We start from the raw sequence: 16,042 nt of genomic DNA, 5'->3' as shown, positions 1-16,042 counted from the left end.
AGAACAGGCACACACATCCACACACACACTTGTTTACACATACGGACACTCACACTTAGCAAAAACACTCCTGTACAACAATACACACTGCTATACACATCTACACGCACAAACGCAGCTACAGTTGCCCACACATGCTCACACCTGGACTCATTCATACCAGGCTGTCTTAGACTGCAAGCATCGTGACTGGCTGCTGTCAAGTTCCTAGCATCTCCTGTGCTCATGTGTTTGTGTACCAGTCACTTATAGGAGTGGGTGAGCCTTTCTTTGTAAGTCGGGCTGGGGGCTGGTGTGGGCCAAGGATGTGGACACACCTCATCTGGGGGAGAAGGCTGATGGAGAGGAGGCAGAGCCTTGGCTTCTCCAGCTGTGGCCTTGGGACGTGGGCTGCTCAAGTACAGGCAGATGACAGTTGTTAAGAGTGTCTGCCTTTAGCTGACATTGTAAAGCATCCCCATGACCACAGGTCACAGATGAGAAGACAGAGTGGTTAAATTAACCTAACAAGCAACCAGCCAAATGGATGAAGTCGAGAGCAGGATGGATTCTCAAGCTGCTGGCCTGAGCCTTTAGGTTCTATGTAGGTGTTAGATCCTGCATAGCCACGGGCCATTTCATTCCTGGAGCTCAAGGTGGAGCTTGGATGAGGTCACATCCCTAGACCGCCTAGACTCCTGCAAGAGATGCTCCCTGACTGTTAAGCTGATTTTCTAACCAGGGCTCAGGCCTGTGGTTTCTTTGTAGTACCAAGGATCCCTCAAAACTCAGGAGATTGCCAGCTCCTAGTGATGCCCACTGAACATGGCTGCAGAGGCACACACATATACCGCACACACATGTGTACACCATCCCTCTACGTCTTCACGCAGGAATGTGCATGCACAGTGCACGATACATGGCAACATGATTGTACATGCATATTCATGCAAGCCTACACAGACACACACACACACATGACGTAGTACACAGCCTTGTAGACCCTGTGGGGCTGAGCCATGTAGAAGAAATGAAGCCAGCTCACGATGTAAGTCTGAGTCAGTCCCACGGCAGGGCCTGCCGGCACCCCACTGCTGCTGCTCATGCTGGCCAGCAGGTCTGCCTGCTCACAGCCATGACAGGATGTGCCGCCAGCAGAAGGCAGCCCTGCCAGACTTGCTGCTTGGCCATCCTGCAGCCTACATCACTGCCTCCTACTTAGGTCTGTTAGGAAGACACTCCTGGAAGTGGGGGAGCCTGGTCAGAACAGCTGAAGACCTGCGTCCCTCAGTGTCAATCTGTGGAAGGGGTATAAAACTTGGGAGAGCAGGAGCCCGGGGTCATTTGTATTATTCTGGGATGAACCCCACGGGCCCTGAGTCATTGTTTCTGGCTGTGGTCAAGGTTTTCTCCAATGACAGGATGCTCAGCACTTCCACACATGACATCCTCAGGTCAGGGTCTATTTCCACATCTGCAGGTCCTGTTGGAGCTCTACACTAAGAGCTGAGGAACCCCAAACACACTAAGGGTCTCATGCAGACCCGGACATTATAAGCTCTAGGCCTTGCGGTCTCATACAGTTCCTGCCATGGAAATCAGCTGATGGCCTGATCTCCAGCCAACTCAGTGGCTCCATTTCCCTTATATAGGCCCATGTTCTCAGTGGGTGAGAAGTTCCTTCACAGTCCAGCCTGCCCCTCATCATCCTTATCCCGGTGACACTTAAGGGTGTGGGGTGGGGATCAACTATAGAATTTCCCCACAGGCAGGATGATCAATGCTCTGCCTGCAGTGTACTGGTGCAAGCTTAATCTGAGCTTGGCTGAAGGAATGAGACCCTGGGGATTGGGGGCTATGCTCCGTGGAGAGACATTTCAGCTGATCTCTGAGCTCCAGAGGCCAAGCCCTTATCTGGTTACCTCAGAGTGCACTACTTAATGGTTTATATGCACTCATGAGCTCCCCTTCCCCTAGACACACTTGGAGCTGGTTTATAGGGACTCTAGGGGTCATTGTGCACATTTTAAGTACATTTATAACCAATTAACTTTTCAGCTTATCATAACAGGACCTGCCAACATAAAACTCAAATTGATGCTGGCACCATTTGTTGGCAGTCTCAGTTTGTGAGCCTCAGCCAAACCCCAGCAGGGAGGCAGGAGCTTGCAAGGTGCTCTGTGGGCTGTGTCTGCCCCCAAGAGCCCACCCTGCTGGCTCAGGGTTCTTTTCTGGTTTTAGGCTGCCTTCTGCTCAAAGCCCATTTGGAAACATTATATAGACTCTAAGGGAATGGTGGGGGAAACTCCCCTTTTAATAGAAGATTTTCTGCTGTGGGTCCCTGTTCATTTTCAGTCCCCAAGGCCAGCGCAGCAGCAGGAGGCGTTTATTTGGTTGGCTTGGAAACAGTGAGAACCCTCTGCTGACACCTAATGTCTCTTGCCATCTTCACCACCAAACCTGAACTGTTCTGCATTCCTGAGGGCCAATGATATCACCTACCTCTTGACCAGCACTACTGGACCCTCAACCACAGCCACTTGGTGCCTGCCTGCCTTCCTCCCTTTCTGGCAGCTAGGGCTCCACCTACATCTAGTCCTACTGGTTTGTTTCTGATTCCATTTTCCACATCCAGAAAGGCTGACGTTCCATTTTGAATCCCGGAAATGCTGTCTCCTCCAAGAAGTCCGCCTTGCATAGCTCCTGGTCAGAGCAACTTTACTGTGCACCCAGGGTCTTGCTGTATCAGTTTAGGAGAGCAGGGACAGAGCACGGTTTCAGTTTCCACAATGTAGGGGGACACGCTGGCCCATTCATGGTGAGCTCTTAGTGTCCAGCAGGTTTTCTCATAGGCACATGGCTTGCTCATATGCCATGCTTCTCTGGAGAAATTGTTAGGATGTGGGCATGGGCAAGAAAATGCCGAGATGATCTCTGGCCAGCATTTCCCACTCCCGCCACAAAGGAGGGGCTTGCTCACACGTACCACGGTCTACTGTGTCATCGCCGGCCTTGGTAAGGCGTCATGGTAAGGCCTTCAGTGAGCATGTTTAGCTCTCTACCAGCTACCACGAGGTTAGACAGCGCATTCCCAAGTCATTTGGACTTTCTTTGAGTCATGACAGGGTAGAGATATTCAGGGGCCCCTGGAGGCTCCACAAGGTTCTATTTCTTAGCTGTAGCGGAGAGAATTCTGATGTCCCGTATACTCTGCACGTATCTTTGATCTGGCCTCACGTCATCCGTACAAAGGCCTGGGTCGCACAGGATCCCAAGGGGTTCTCCAGCACTGAGCTTCAGGATGGCAGCCTAACTCTTTGCCTCCCTCCGGACAGTTTTCAAATGCAACCAGACACAGAAGGCCATGCCAGGTACAGAATCATGTGACCCTGATGTACGTGGATTTTAAAAAAAAAACCTTAATGGGGACTGAGCTGACTGCAGAAAGCATAGAATCTAGATCTCAGCTGTATTCTTAGATGCAGGACTGTGTTGGCTCGAGGCCAGGCCCCAAAGACTCCTATTTTAGAGAGTAAGTTTTTGTTGTTCAGTTGCCTTGCAGCACTGGCTGTTGAAGCCAAAGCCTTGTGTACACCAGGCAAGTATGCTACACCTGAGCCACATTACCAGCCCCCTCCTGTTTTTTTTGTTTTTGTTTTTGTTTTTCGAGACAGGGTTTCTCTGTAGCTTTGGAGCCTGTCCTGGAACTAGCTCTTGTAGACCAGGCTGGTCTCGAACTCACAGAGATCCGCCTGCCTCTGCCTCCCGAGTGCTGGGATTAAAGGTGTGCGCCACCACCGCCCGGCCCCCCTCCTGTTTATAGGAAGAAAAGAAACACTCTTCCCCAGGTAAGGGCATCACTGAACTTCCCACTGAATGCCGCCGAAATGGGGGAATTCCAGCTCATGCTCAGGACTCACCACAGTCAGAGGACAGAAACCTGACACGTTGTGTATACGGCAACTCTCCAACCCAGAGGAACGGAGGACGGTCCTAACACAGAAGGTGTCAGGGACTGGTAGACAGAGTGCACTCTGGGTGCAAGGCTCAGCTTCAACCTGTGGTCCTGCGTTGATGGAGCAGTACCACCGCCTCAGATGCCAGGCACGGAGTGAGCCCTCCAAGCTCAGTGGATGATATAAAAAGGTGCAGGGGTTCTCAGATCTGCTCCTGGCGCTGACCAAGAGCTGAGGCTCCCATTGACACTCTAGAACACGTCCTGTCCTCCGGCAATGTTTGAAGGCTGTGTGCCAAGGGCACCCTTTCTCTCCCATCAAAGCCAGGGCGATGTCCAAAAGGTTTATTTATTCCCTGGCCTCTCCTCTCTGCAGCCTTCAATTGCACCAAATCCAGGCCACTTCAGGGTGGGGGCAGCACCAACCCCAGCACTACTCAGTGGGTCCTGGAGGTGGGGCAGGCAGGAGCTGTGGATGTTTATTCTTTCAGCGCCCACTTCTCCAGAGAAGGGGTCCGGCAGAGCTGTCAGACCCCTGGCTTATGCTTCAGGAGGGCTCTGGCCGACTTTCACTCATCAGATGGCTAGGCCAGCTGAGACGGTGGGTGGACGGCTCTAGTACCAGTGTATCCAATGGCTCAAGGGTGGTGGATTCTTCCATAGGGACTCCAGAGCCCACATTGGAAAGGTCTCCCCAAAGCTCCTGGCTTGGAAGGATCTCCCCAAAGGTTCTTGAGGGAGGTCAAGGTGCCCCTGGAAGCATTTTGGGGGTCTTTTTGCAGTGCTTTTTCAAGACATGGAGTTTATGCATGGCCATCATCTAGGAGCCTGGGGGCGGGGCATCTAGCTTCTCCAACCAGGAGGGGCTCCATGTAACCCAAGCCAGTTCCGGACTAGAAGCTCTCAGGGGACTTGGGGGAGGGAAGTTCTCCAGAGCACGAAGCACCCTCAGCGCTGGGGTGGGGTCTCATCAGGCATTCCCAAGCTCACCTGCTTTAGCACTAGGCCAGCTGAGGAGGTCAGGAGTGTACCTATTGTCCCTACCTGCCAGGAGCCCCAACCTCGAATCTGTTCAAGGATTAAAACCAGGAACCCACCCCTCCAGCAGCCAACTTTTGCAGGGACAGTCCCCATTGCTGTCCCATATAGCATTCCAGTTGTTCTGTGATGAGTGGGGCTGAAGACAGGAACCCTTAGCAATCGTTACCCCAGGGGTCAGAATCTATACAGCAGGAGAGCTGTGTTCTCCCCACTCTTCCCCATCCCTCCTCAGGGGTAGGTGGGTTTCTGGGACCAACTCACCTCATCCTCCGGCAGGGTGGGGAGCGGCTCGAAGTCGTAGAAGTCCAGGTCCTTGCCATCTTCCTCGTAGAAGCCCCGGGAGGCTGGGTCCATGGCCTGCATCTTGGCGCTTAGCAGGGCCTGCGCGCAGGTTGGAACTCCGGCCCTGGACCACGCTCCGGTCTGGAATCCCCTCCCCCAGCAGGTTTCCTCTGGGTCAGATCCCCTTTCTGGCGGGTCCTTTCTCGGACAGATCTTCTCCAAGCTGGCCGCCGCCTCTGTGCCTGCCGGGCTGAGCTGGGCACCGCCAGCTACGCGCGCCTGGCCGCCATGGCAACGCGCCCGCCGCCTGCCGCAGTGTCGCCAAACGGTGGCGCGGGGACGCCTGGGGCGGGGCCGGGGGTGGTGCCCTGAGAGCCGTGGTCACTGGCGGGCTGGGGCCGACTTTGAGCTCCGCAGATGTCTTCGACTACGTCAACCTCCGGGGTGCACCCTCCGCCTGCCTGCGCTGTCCGTAACAGTTCGGGGCGGAGTCACTCCGCACAGAGGCTGCCCGGGAGGGGGGGGTCTGCACCCACCTGGGCTCACAGAGGGTAGCAGGGTTGAGCTCACCTAGACCACACCGGGCCCCAGGACTTTCGCAGTTCCCGCCCCACCTAGTCCAGGGGCGGGGTTGCTGCAGTCACCTCCAGTGGTCGCTGCCAGGAGGGAGTCTGGGGCAGGTATTAGGTTCCTCAGCTCCTAGTGCCTTTCCCTTGGCTGAGCCCTGTGATGAGCAGGAAGGGAGTCAGGTGTTCACCCCAAGCACAGCAACGGACTAGATTGCTCTCCCAAACTTGGCAAACGACAGGCATTGATCCCCTGCAAGGCAAGTTTTTTTGTTTACGACAGTCTCCCCAATCTTAGGGAGCATCTCCTGAAGAACTGCAGGCCAGCCTGGCCCCCTGCTTTGCTGGCCCTATACCCAGATCCTAGCCTGGATAGGCACAATAGTAGATTCTTTAATATGTGCTCCTTGAATGAAAGAGGGTGGGCTTGTAACTGGTCATGCAAATCCAAGGGTACAGCTCACGCTGGGACAGTAATTCTCAACAGCCTGCCCTTAAGGCTTCCAATTATAGTCCATTCATGAGCTTGTAGCCAGAGTAGGTGAAGGAGGGTGCTGGAAGCTTGTGCTGGAGAAAAGACATCTCGCAGTTGTGCTGCCCTGGCCTGCCGACTCTGCTGATACCGGTTGGGGTTAGGAGGGCAGATGTGGCCAGCAGATCCTGCTCCAACCCCTGGGCTCCAGCTCTAAGGAGTCCTCTGCTTTGGAGACTGAGAAGCTGCCACCTCCCTTTGCCCAAGCTTTGCTGCTTCTCACCTACTCTTTCCCCCAGTTCGTGCCTCCTTGGCCTTTGCTCTCCCCACAGTCCGTACTCCCTGTAGCTTAGTGCTTCCCACTAGTCCCATGCTTTTCCCATCTGTGCTCCCTAAGCCTGTGTATCCCTCACCTGGTGCTGTCCCGTCCCCCCCCCCCCCCCCAGCTTGTGCTTTTCATTTCTCCTGAATCTCTGCTATCTTGGAGAACCTAGGTAGGTATGACCACAAAGAGAAGGTTCCAGGGCCTGGTGGTTACTGAGGTGGGACTTGGTCAGGCGGTTTCACAGGTGCCCTTGAGCTCTGTCTGAGTTTAAGGAAAATGCCTAACACTGACTGGAAGGGGCGGAGATAACACCGGACTTCGGGGGTGGCCACACTGTACCACTCCTGGCTGTCACAGCACACCATCTACGTTACGGAAAAGTATATCCAACTTAGGTGAAGATTGACTACAGAGGCTGACTCAGCTTTGGCTGCAGAAGTTGAACTTGCTCACCAGGCCCTTGTCGGGCTCTGATCTACTGTCTCTCTTTAAACTACCAGCTACTCTCTCCTGAACGTTTGTGGTGTTTGGCCTTAGCTGGACGTTTCTACTCACTGAACATCTGCCCGCATATTTGCGTTGGTGGTGAGCTCACTGCTGGGGAAAGATGTGGTCCTGGTCCCAGCTCTTGGTTGATGGGGAAGCTCTGTTAACCAATCACACCCAGTTAAGGCGTGGCTACCTGGACCAGAGGAAGAAAAACTGAGAGGGACCTGGTGTGCGCTCTCTCCGCGCGATTCCCACCAGACACAGGAAGTCGGACTCCCCATTCTTGTGCCGTGAGTTTCCCATTATAACCATTAAAAATATAATTGTTATCCTTAAGCTGGCCTGGTTATTTCCCATATGGAGCTCATTCGCAACACTCGGTGCTTTGCACATTGTAGGTGCTTACTAAGGTTGTGTGAGGGCTTAATGCTGGAGGTCGGAACAAGCTTAGAATGGGCAGTCCACATTATTAGCTGATGAGCAGATGGTACCTGAATGGTCAAGCAGTCTCTGGAGGCTCACGCCAGGAATAGACCACGAGAATGGCTTCCTCCCCTTGTCGGTCCCTGTTCATGCCGTGTGCCTGACATATGCTCGATATTTTCCTTCTAAGGCCTATCCCAGGCAGGCAGTACTCCGGAAAAGTGATGACTGTACCTTCAGGTGCCTGATCCAAGCCATGACTTGATGCACTCTGGCTTTCTGACAGCCAGTTTCTTCCCTTTTTGGCTGGTCTGCTCATTCCTTACCCGTCCTATTACTCTTTCCTGCAAGACTGCCCCACTGTTTGGAGAGTTCTGCCTACTGCTGTTCGCAGCCTGAGCTGTTCTCCCTGCCTGGGGGTTCCCTCCTTTGGCCTCCTCCTGATCTATCCCCTCCACCAGGTATGTGGGACTGTGACCTCTTCAGAGATCTTGCTCTGTACTGGTCATATTCAGACATGGTCAGGATTTATCTTGTCCCATGACCCCATCTGACCCCCCTCAACAAAGGCCACGTTTACTTCGTGGCAGGACTCAGCCTGACCACTACACCACACTACACGTGGCTACACGTGGTGGCAGGTGGAATGGGAGTTTCAAAGTTTGGCTCACACTTTTTTTTTTTCTTATAGGAATTCTGACAAGCTGCCAAATCGCACGTACATTTTGAAGCCAATACTAATTTTTTTTAAAATAAAAATGCAAAGAATGTAATCTCCGGTGTGAAGTAAATATTGATATTCCGAAACAAAGCTGTTAGTCATTCTTACAAACACATCCAAGAGTCGAAGTCCCAAAGAAGCTTTGGTGCCCACTATCAATCATTCAAGGACCCCAGAAGCACGTGCCTCCCTAGTCAGAACCGTCCTGACACTTTCCCTCCAGGCTCATTGCCAGCATCTAGTTTTCCCAGAAGTTGATCTTGCTGTCATGTTTCTATTCCAGACATTTTTTTTTTTTATGATACCTTATCATCATTTGCTGACTCCCCTAGCATTTCCACTTTGGTTTCCTGGGACCATGGATCCACTTTATGAAAATACAAAGCTAGCTGGCTTCGGGGCATAGCCTACAACGACTCCTTTGTAGCCACAATGGGAATGATGACACACACTATGGCAGAAGTCTCCAGCTCAGCTGCTCATCCTGAAGCGAGCCTTAAGGAGGACACTCCCAGGAGCCCGGTGTGACTTCGCACCCCAGCAGGCTTTAAGCCGGGGTCCCCATGTGGACCTGTGGTGAGAATATACATTCTGGAAAGCAGGGGCTAGAAGAACAGGAGGTTGCACTCCTACCCAGGCACGCTCAGGTGCACACGCCTGTGCTCCATGTTTCTGTTTCTCTTTGTGTGTTTCCCACCGTAAGCTGATGTCATCGTCTACAGTGATTTCATCTGCCCATTTTATTTTTTCTGTTATGTGTACTGGGATCTTACATGGGTCATGTGGATGCATTGGTGAGGGGCCTCTCTAGTGATGTTTCTGAGAGTCAGTCATGTTGTCGAGGACTTGTTCACTGCAGTGGCTGATCTGGATTCAGAGACAAGTACGTATCAGTTGAGGGTTCTGGGTGGCCTCTAGGTTTGAGGGTGCGTGAACAAAGATCTGGGAGATATCTTCTGTTTCTCATTGCACACGTGCGCTTGCTTTGATAAGTTGATATTTATGAACTGGCAGGTCATCACGATGCATGTGCTAAATTTCATGCTTTCCCTCACAAGGATGTCAAAGGATTGGGCATCATGTGTTGAGACTAGTTTTTTGCCTTCAGCTCCACCAGTTTGATACTGTTGAATCAAGTGTGTTTTATTTTTTTCTGTCAAACAGCATCATTCTGTCCTCACAATGGCAAAAATTTCTATACACAAAATTATCCTTCCTTTGTATGTCTCTTAAAAGAATGTCTTACCCAACCGGTAGATGACTCAGCAGTTAAGAGCACATTTGCAGAGAACCTGGGTTTGGTCCCCAGGATCCACCCTGGGCACAGCAATCATCTGTAACTCCCGTTCCAGGGGAATCTGACGCCCTATTCTGGCTTCTACAGGCATTGCATACATGTGGCACACTTAAGACGGTACACAAAGCAAACAAAAAAGAATTCCTTAGCCATATTTGGCAATTCAGAATTAGCTATTGTGCTCCAGAAACCTGGATTTGATGGGATTGCATTGGGTCCGATTATCTACAAATCCTCCTAAAGAGTCGCCATTGTTGTGCAGTGTGTGTAAGCTTGTGAGCTTTGACAATGCGGACGGTAGAACAAGTTTGTGGAGTTGGTCCCCTCCTTCCACCGTTATGTGGGTTCCAGAGGTCGGAGGCAAGTTGACAATCTTGTGCAGCAGGTGCTATTTTTGGGTCGGGGGAACTGCAGCATCTCACTGAGCAGCCTTAGCTGTCCTGGAACTCACGATGTAGATCAGGCAGCCTTTGAACTCATGAAGAGCCACCTGCCTTTCCCTTTCTCGTGCTGGGATCAAAGGCGTGTGATGGCATGGCTGGTGATGAATTTTTGCTAGTCTTCTGCTTCAGGAGCATGCGCATCTTTCTGTGTTTTCAGAGCCTCCCTGTGTTCTTTTGGTTACATTCTGTAGATTCCTGTGAAAGGATTTGTGCATCTTTGACTATATTATTGCTGATATTTGATGTTTTGTGGTGTTATTGCAAATGGGATCTTTGTAAAAAAAAAATCTGTTAAGTGGATGACTTACATACGCAAAGTCTTGGGTTTGATCCACAGTACTACAGAAAAGTTAAAAGAAATTCTGTTTTGCATTGTCCTATAGAAGCAACATATGTTTTTATGCTTTTGAATAATGACCTTAGTTTTTTTCCTTCTTTCTTTCTTCCTTCCTTCCTTCCTTCCTTCCTTCCTTCCTTCCTTCTTTCTTTCCTTTTAAAAGATAGCATTTCTCTGTGTAGCCCTGGCTGTCCTAGACCTTGCTCTGTAGAATCAAGGTGGCCTCAAACTCAGAGATCCGCCTACCTCTGCCTCCGCGATGCTGGGACTAAAGGTGTGCGCCACCATAGTTGGTTGCTAAACCTACTCATTAATTTTGATCTATAGGTTGCCCTGGTTTCCTATGCAAGCAATTGTATTATCAGAGAATAGGGAGTTTGGGGTTCTTTACCAGTAATTCTCATCATGTGTCTCTTTCTCTACAGTTCCTGCCGAGACCTCCTGTGCAGTAATCGAGGAGCAGTGGTAATAACAGCCTTTGCTGAGTTCCCAGATGAAAGCAGACAAGATTTCTATTTTGCCAGGAAGGATAATTTTATCGTGGGTTTCTATAACTCCGTTCAACAATTTAAGTTCCCGTCTACCAGTGATTTGCCTAATGCATTAAAAACGGGTTTTCTTTATTTTTATTTTCTGTGTATGAGTGCTTTACCTGCATGCGTTTCTATGTACCACATAATCCCTGGTGCTTCCTGTTGCAGGAAAAGCCGCTTGTTCATCCTGGCCACCTGGCTAGCTTAGCCCCAAAATAACCACATGGAAATTGTATTAATTGAATCACCGCTTGGCCCATTAGCTCTAGCTTCTTATTGGCTAACCCTCACATCTTGATTTAACCCATTTCTAGTAATCTGTATATTGTCACATGGCAGTGGCTTACCGGGAAAGATTCATCATGTCTGTCTCTGGCGGTTCCATGGTGTTCCTCACCTACTCTGCCTTTCTTCCTCCCAGCATTCAGTTCTGCCTTCTCTACCTACTTAAGTTCTGCCCTATCAGGACAAAGCAGTTTCTTTATTCATTAACCAATACAAGAAACACACAGACCCAAGGACCTCCTACACCAGCTTCCAGAGGCCAGAGATGCTATCAGATTCCCTAGAAATGGAGTTAGAAATAGTTGTAAACTGCTATATTGGTGCTGGGAATTGAACCTGGGTCCTCTGGGAGAGCAGCTAGTGCTTTTTTTTTTATTTTAATTTTTTTAGTTTTTCGAGATAGAGTTTCTCTGTGTAACAACTCTGGCTGTTTGGAACATTCTTTGTAGACCAGGCTGGCCTCCAACTCACAGAGATCCACCTACCTCTGCCACCCAAGTGCTGGGATTAAAGACTTGTGTCACCAACACTAGGGTGCAGCCAGTGCTCTTAATTTCTGAGCCATCTCTCCAGTTCCCACTAATGCTTCTTTAAAAAAAAATCTTAAGAAGACATTGGATTCCATCAAATATGTGTTTAGTGCCTATTAAGATGATTATGTTTTCTTTTTTGTTCTGTTAATATTTTGGGTTATACTGACAAATGCCTACTGTTAAACAAATTATATATTTCTGGAATAAATCCATATGAATAGGATATGTTATCTTTCCCAATATTGCTGGGCTTGGTTGAATAATATTTTGTGTAGGCTTTTTGTACTTGTTTTTATTGGCCTACATTTTATATTTTTATAATGTCCTTGTCAGATTTAATTAGAAGATTATGCTTACTCATGAGTGGTTGGATAGATTCCTTCTTTTTCTGTTCTTTAGAAAAGTTCTTGTAAACTCATATTATTTCCATCTTAAATGGCTGGTAGCATTCTCTGATGAAGCCATCTGGACCCTTGGACTATTTTTCTTAATGTGAAAGTTTCAAATCACAGCGTCATTTCTTTAAGAGTTATAAACTGTTTAACTGTTCTTGTATTTTCTTAAGATTCTTTTGCTATATTCTTTTCTAGGAATTCTTCTGTTTTATTCAACTGTTTAAACTCACTGCTGTATGGCTAAGTGTACTTTGAATTCTCTGTGTCTCCACTCCCTTCTCTTTCTTCTATGGGATCTGTAGTGATAGCCCCTGTGACTCATGGCATCTACAGCTTGTGCTTCTTTTTGTTGTGCTATTATTGTTTTTTGAGACAGGGTTTCTCTGTGTAGCCCTAGATGTCCTTGGAGCTTGTTCTGTTGATATGGCTAGTCTTGCACTTACAGAGATCTACCTGCCTCTTCCTTCTGAGAACTGGGTTAGAGGAGTATGCCACCACTGCCTGGTGCTTCTTTCTTTCTTGATCAGATTTGCCAGAGTTATTTTAATTAATTATTTTTTTCAAGGCAGAGTCTCATTAAGTAGATCTGGATGTTCTGGAACTCACTATGTAGACCAGGTTAACTTCATTCTCAATGAGATCTGCCTGCCTCTGTCTCCTGAGCACTGTGTTTAAAGGTGTGTGCCACCAGACCCAGCTTTATTAATATTTTTAAAGACTATTTAACATGTATTTATATATATTTTATGTTCTTCTTTATTATTTAATTTCTTCTAATTTTGGTTAATTTTTATTTTAGAAATTCTTTAAAAGTTAAAAAGTAATTTTTATTTATGCATGTATGTATGCTTGATTATATGTGAACCATGTGTGCATAGGTGCCTGTGGAAGCCAGAAAAGCATAGAACTGGAGTTATAGGCAGTGTTGGGAGCCACCCAGTGTGGGGTCCAAACCCTGTTTTCTGCAAGAGCAGCAAATGCTCTTAATCACTCTACTTTTACAAATTCTGGAGGTGAGTGCATAACTTACATATTGACAGCTTCTTTCCTCCTCTTCTCCCTTCTCTACCCATTTTTTTTTTTTTTGGTTTTTCGAGACAGGGTTTCTCTGCAGCTTTAGAGCTTTTCCTGGAGCTAGCTCTTGTAGACCAGGCTGGTCTCAAACTCATAGAGATCCACCTGCCTCTGCCTCCCAAGTGCTGGGATTAAAGGCGTGCGCCACCACCGCCTGGCTCCACCCATTTCTTGATGGTGGAAGTTACAAAGTAATCCCACACTAGTTCAGAATTTTGTATAATAAAGGGTTATTTATTTAGGGGAGACTTACAGATCACTGTTCTAGATAACAGTCCTCTACACTAATGGAGAACAAGAACAAAGTCTAGCAGTCAGAAGCAAGAGAGAGAGAGAGAGAGAGAGAGAGAGAGAGAGAGAGAGAGAGAGCACGCTTTACAGCTGCATTTATAGTATAAGAGACCATGCCCAAGTGTGCTGGTATCTTAAAGGCTATTGGCTGAAGAACTAGAAGGAGCTCCCACAGCACCTCCCCCTTTTGTTTAAATAAGAGAGTTCCAAATCCAATACAAAACTATATACACTAGGAACAGATATCAAGTATAAGATTAGAATTACAACCATCATAAACAATATTAAGCAAGGAATGCATTCTAAATGTTTTAATAAACATTCTATCTTAAGGAGTCTAAGTCTTGTATTGAAAATGGCTTGGCTAGATCGTAAGAGGACGGTAACTACGACTATCTAATTTTTACCCCATTGCAGGTCTGAGAAGGGAGATAATATCACTTGAGTAGGCAGGAAGTGCAATCAAGCAGCTTCCAAAATGTGTAGTAGATGACAAAGACAACTGGCTGCCTGATCAATCATCCAAAGTCTCATTTGCAATGTTGAAACAACCAACTTTGGCTAAGGCCTAGAAGAGTAACTGACAGACCATTTTCAGAGGCAGAAATTTTTTAAAACCATCTTAACCTGTCTTGGCAAGATTTGACAGTCTTTTTTCTTGTATCCTGCTTGTCCAGTCTGGACATTGTGCACTTTGTCAATGGTCAAGATATGGGCAGTTTCTAGCCCAAATACCAGATGTGCCAAGAAGAAGACAAACTCCAAGTGGAGTGTCTTTGGTGCTCAACACTCTCAGAAATAGATCAGTGCTGACAGGAGCAATTGTGTCTCATGTCAATAGAATCCTAAGTTATTTAAATACCACGTTCTCCAGATCTTTGAAGTGGTTGAAGGTTACCTATCTATGTAGAATAAAATCTCTATGTATCTAAAGAACCTAATTAGTCTGACTAAAAGTATAACAAACATGAATGACTATTGACCTATAATACTTAATACCTTTATAACTTAAAGATTAAGATTTCATATCAGAATATTAAACAATCTTTAAACAACTGTGCAGTAAAGGAGGACAATGAACTCAAAATGAAACAATGTATAAATATTATAATGAGGTAGAAATATATAATGCAATATAATAAATATATCCTAAAATTGTATCAATATAAAAATGTCTTAAACAGAGACAGAAACATACATGTATATAACATGTTTTGTCATACATACAATATGACAAAATAACTTTGCATAGGTGTACAAATGTTGTAAACAGAAATAACAAAATAATTTAAACTTGTATTAATATACAAGAAACTATATCAGTGTAAATTGTCCATAAATTGAAGCTCACAAATATTCTATTACTCACTATTATTAGTGGGAATAAGTTCACACTAAGTTACCTATTATCCCATTCAATCATTAGTACGTGCCAGATCTCAGGATGACTTGCACAGAGTTTCAACTGCTTATCTGGTAATTTTCTCAGAAAGATCATCTGGCACACAAAGTACCCTAAGGTAGTCAAAGAATATGCATGGGAATCAATACATATGAGCAATCTAAAAGAAATAAAGCAAGCAATAGTTTCTTATAGGCTACATTCACCTTTTGTCAGAGAAATGGTGAAAACTTGGGCTTCAAGCACTAAGGCTACCCCACTCTATTGGCTTCAGTTAATCTTGGCGATCCTAGAAAATGGACCTCAGCTTACTTACTTGGAAGTGTTATTGGAGAGAAGAGACAAACATTTTAGAACAACAGGGGAAAACAGAAGGATTTGAGACTTCCCAAGATCAAATTCTTAACAAGGGTCATTACTCTGATCCTCAAGAACAAGCTCACTATGATGAACACACTTTGTCCCTATGTAGCACAGCAGCTTTAAATGCTTAAGACAGGATTCAGGAACTAGGAAAGAGGACTGAGTCATTTATTAGGATTATTCATACAGGTTCAAGATATAATCAGGAATAGGCTTTGTCCTATATACATAACACACATCCAATCCCATACAGGTCTGCGAGGTCCTTTAGCAGAAGGTAATGAAGAAATTGATCAATTATTGATTGGAAGTGTGCTGAAGGCCTCAGAATTTCATAAGAAACATCATGTCAATAACAAAGTTTTGAAGAAAGACTTTTCTATTACATGGCAACAAGCTAAGGAGATTATAAAGAAATATCCTACTTGCTCTTTCTATAACCAAACACCATTACCAGCAGGGAGTAACCCAAAGGTTACTCAAAGGAATGAGATCTGGCAGATGTATGTGTTTCACTTTATAGAATTTGGAAAATTAAAATATGTACACCACATCATTAATACTTATTCAGGTTTTCAATGAGCTACTGCTTTGAGCTCAGAAAAGGCTGATTCAGTAATCATGCATTTACTAGAAGTTATGGCCATCATGGGTATACCTGCACAAATAAAGACAGACAATGGTCCAGTATATGTGTCTAAGAAAATGAAACAGTTTTTTGCTTATTATAATATAAAGAATATTGCAGGTATACAAAACAACCCTACAGGTTTGTTTCTATATCCTATAGTTATAGAAAGATCAAATCAAACTATAAAGGATACGCTAAACAAACA

At 46.7% G+C, this 16,042-nt stretch overlaps 1 protein-coding gene across 1 annotated transcript in view; it reads right to left on the bottom strand.

The window, feature by feature from the left end:
* Kndc1 (kinase non-catalytic C-lobe domain containing 1) overlaps positions 1–5,338 on the bottom strand; it is a 44,191-nt gene extending 38,853 nt beyond the window's left edge. The window contains exon 1 of the mRNA XM_038309617.1: positions 5,237–5,338. Within this exon, the coding sequence (XP_038165545.1) occupies positions 5,237–5,338 (102 nt within the window). The remainder of the gene's footprint in view (positions 1–5,236) is intronic.
* Between the last annotated feature and the right edge of the window lie 10,704 nt (positions 5,339–16,042).

The sequence above is a fragment of the Arvicola amphibius genome, chromosome 1, assembly GCF_903992535.2.
Source record: "Arvicola amphibius chromosome 1, mArvAmp1.2, whole genome shotgun sequence".
Classification (NCBI taxonomy): Eukaryota; Metazoa; Chordata; class Mammalia; order Rodentia; family Cricetidae; genus Arvicola; species Arvicola amphibius.
Note: the sequence above shows the minus strand (reverse complement) of the source record. Positions and strands in the feature narration are given on the sequence as shown.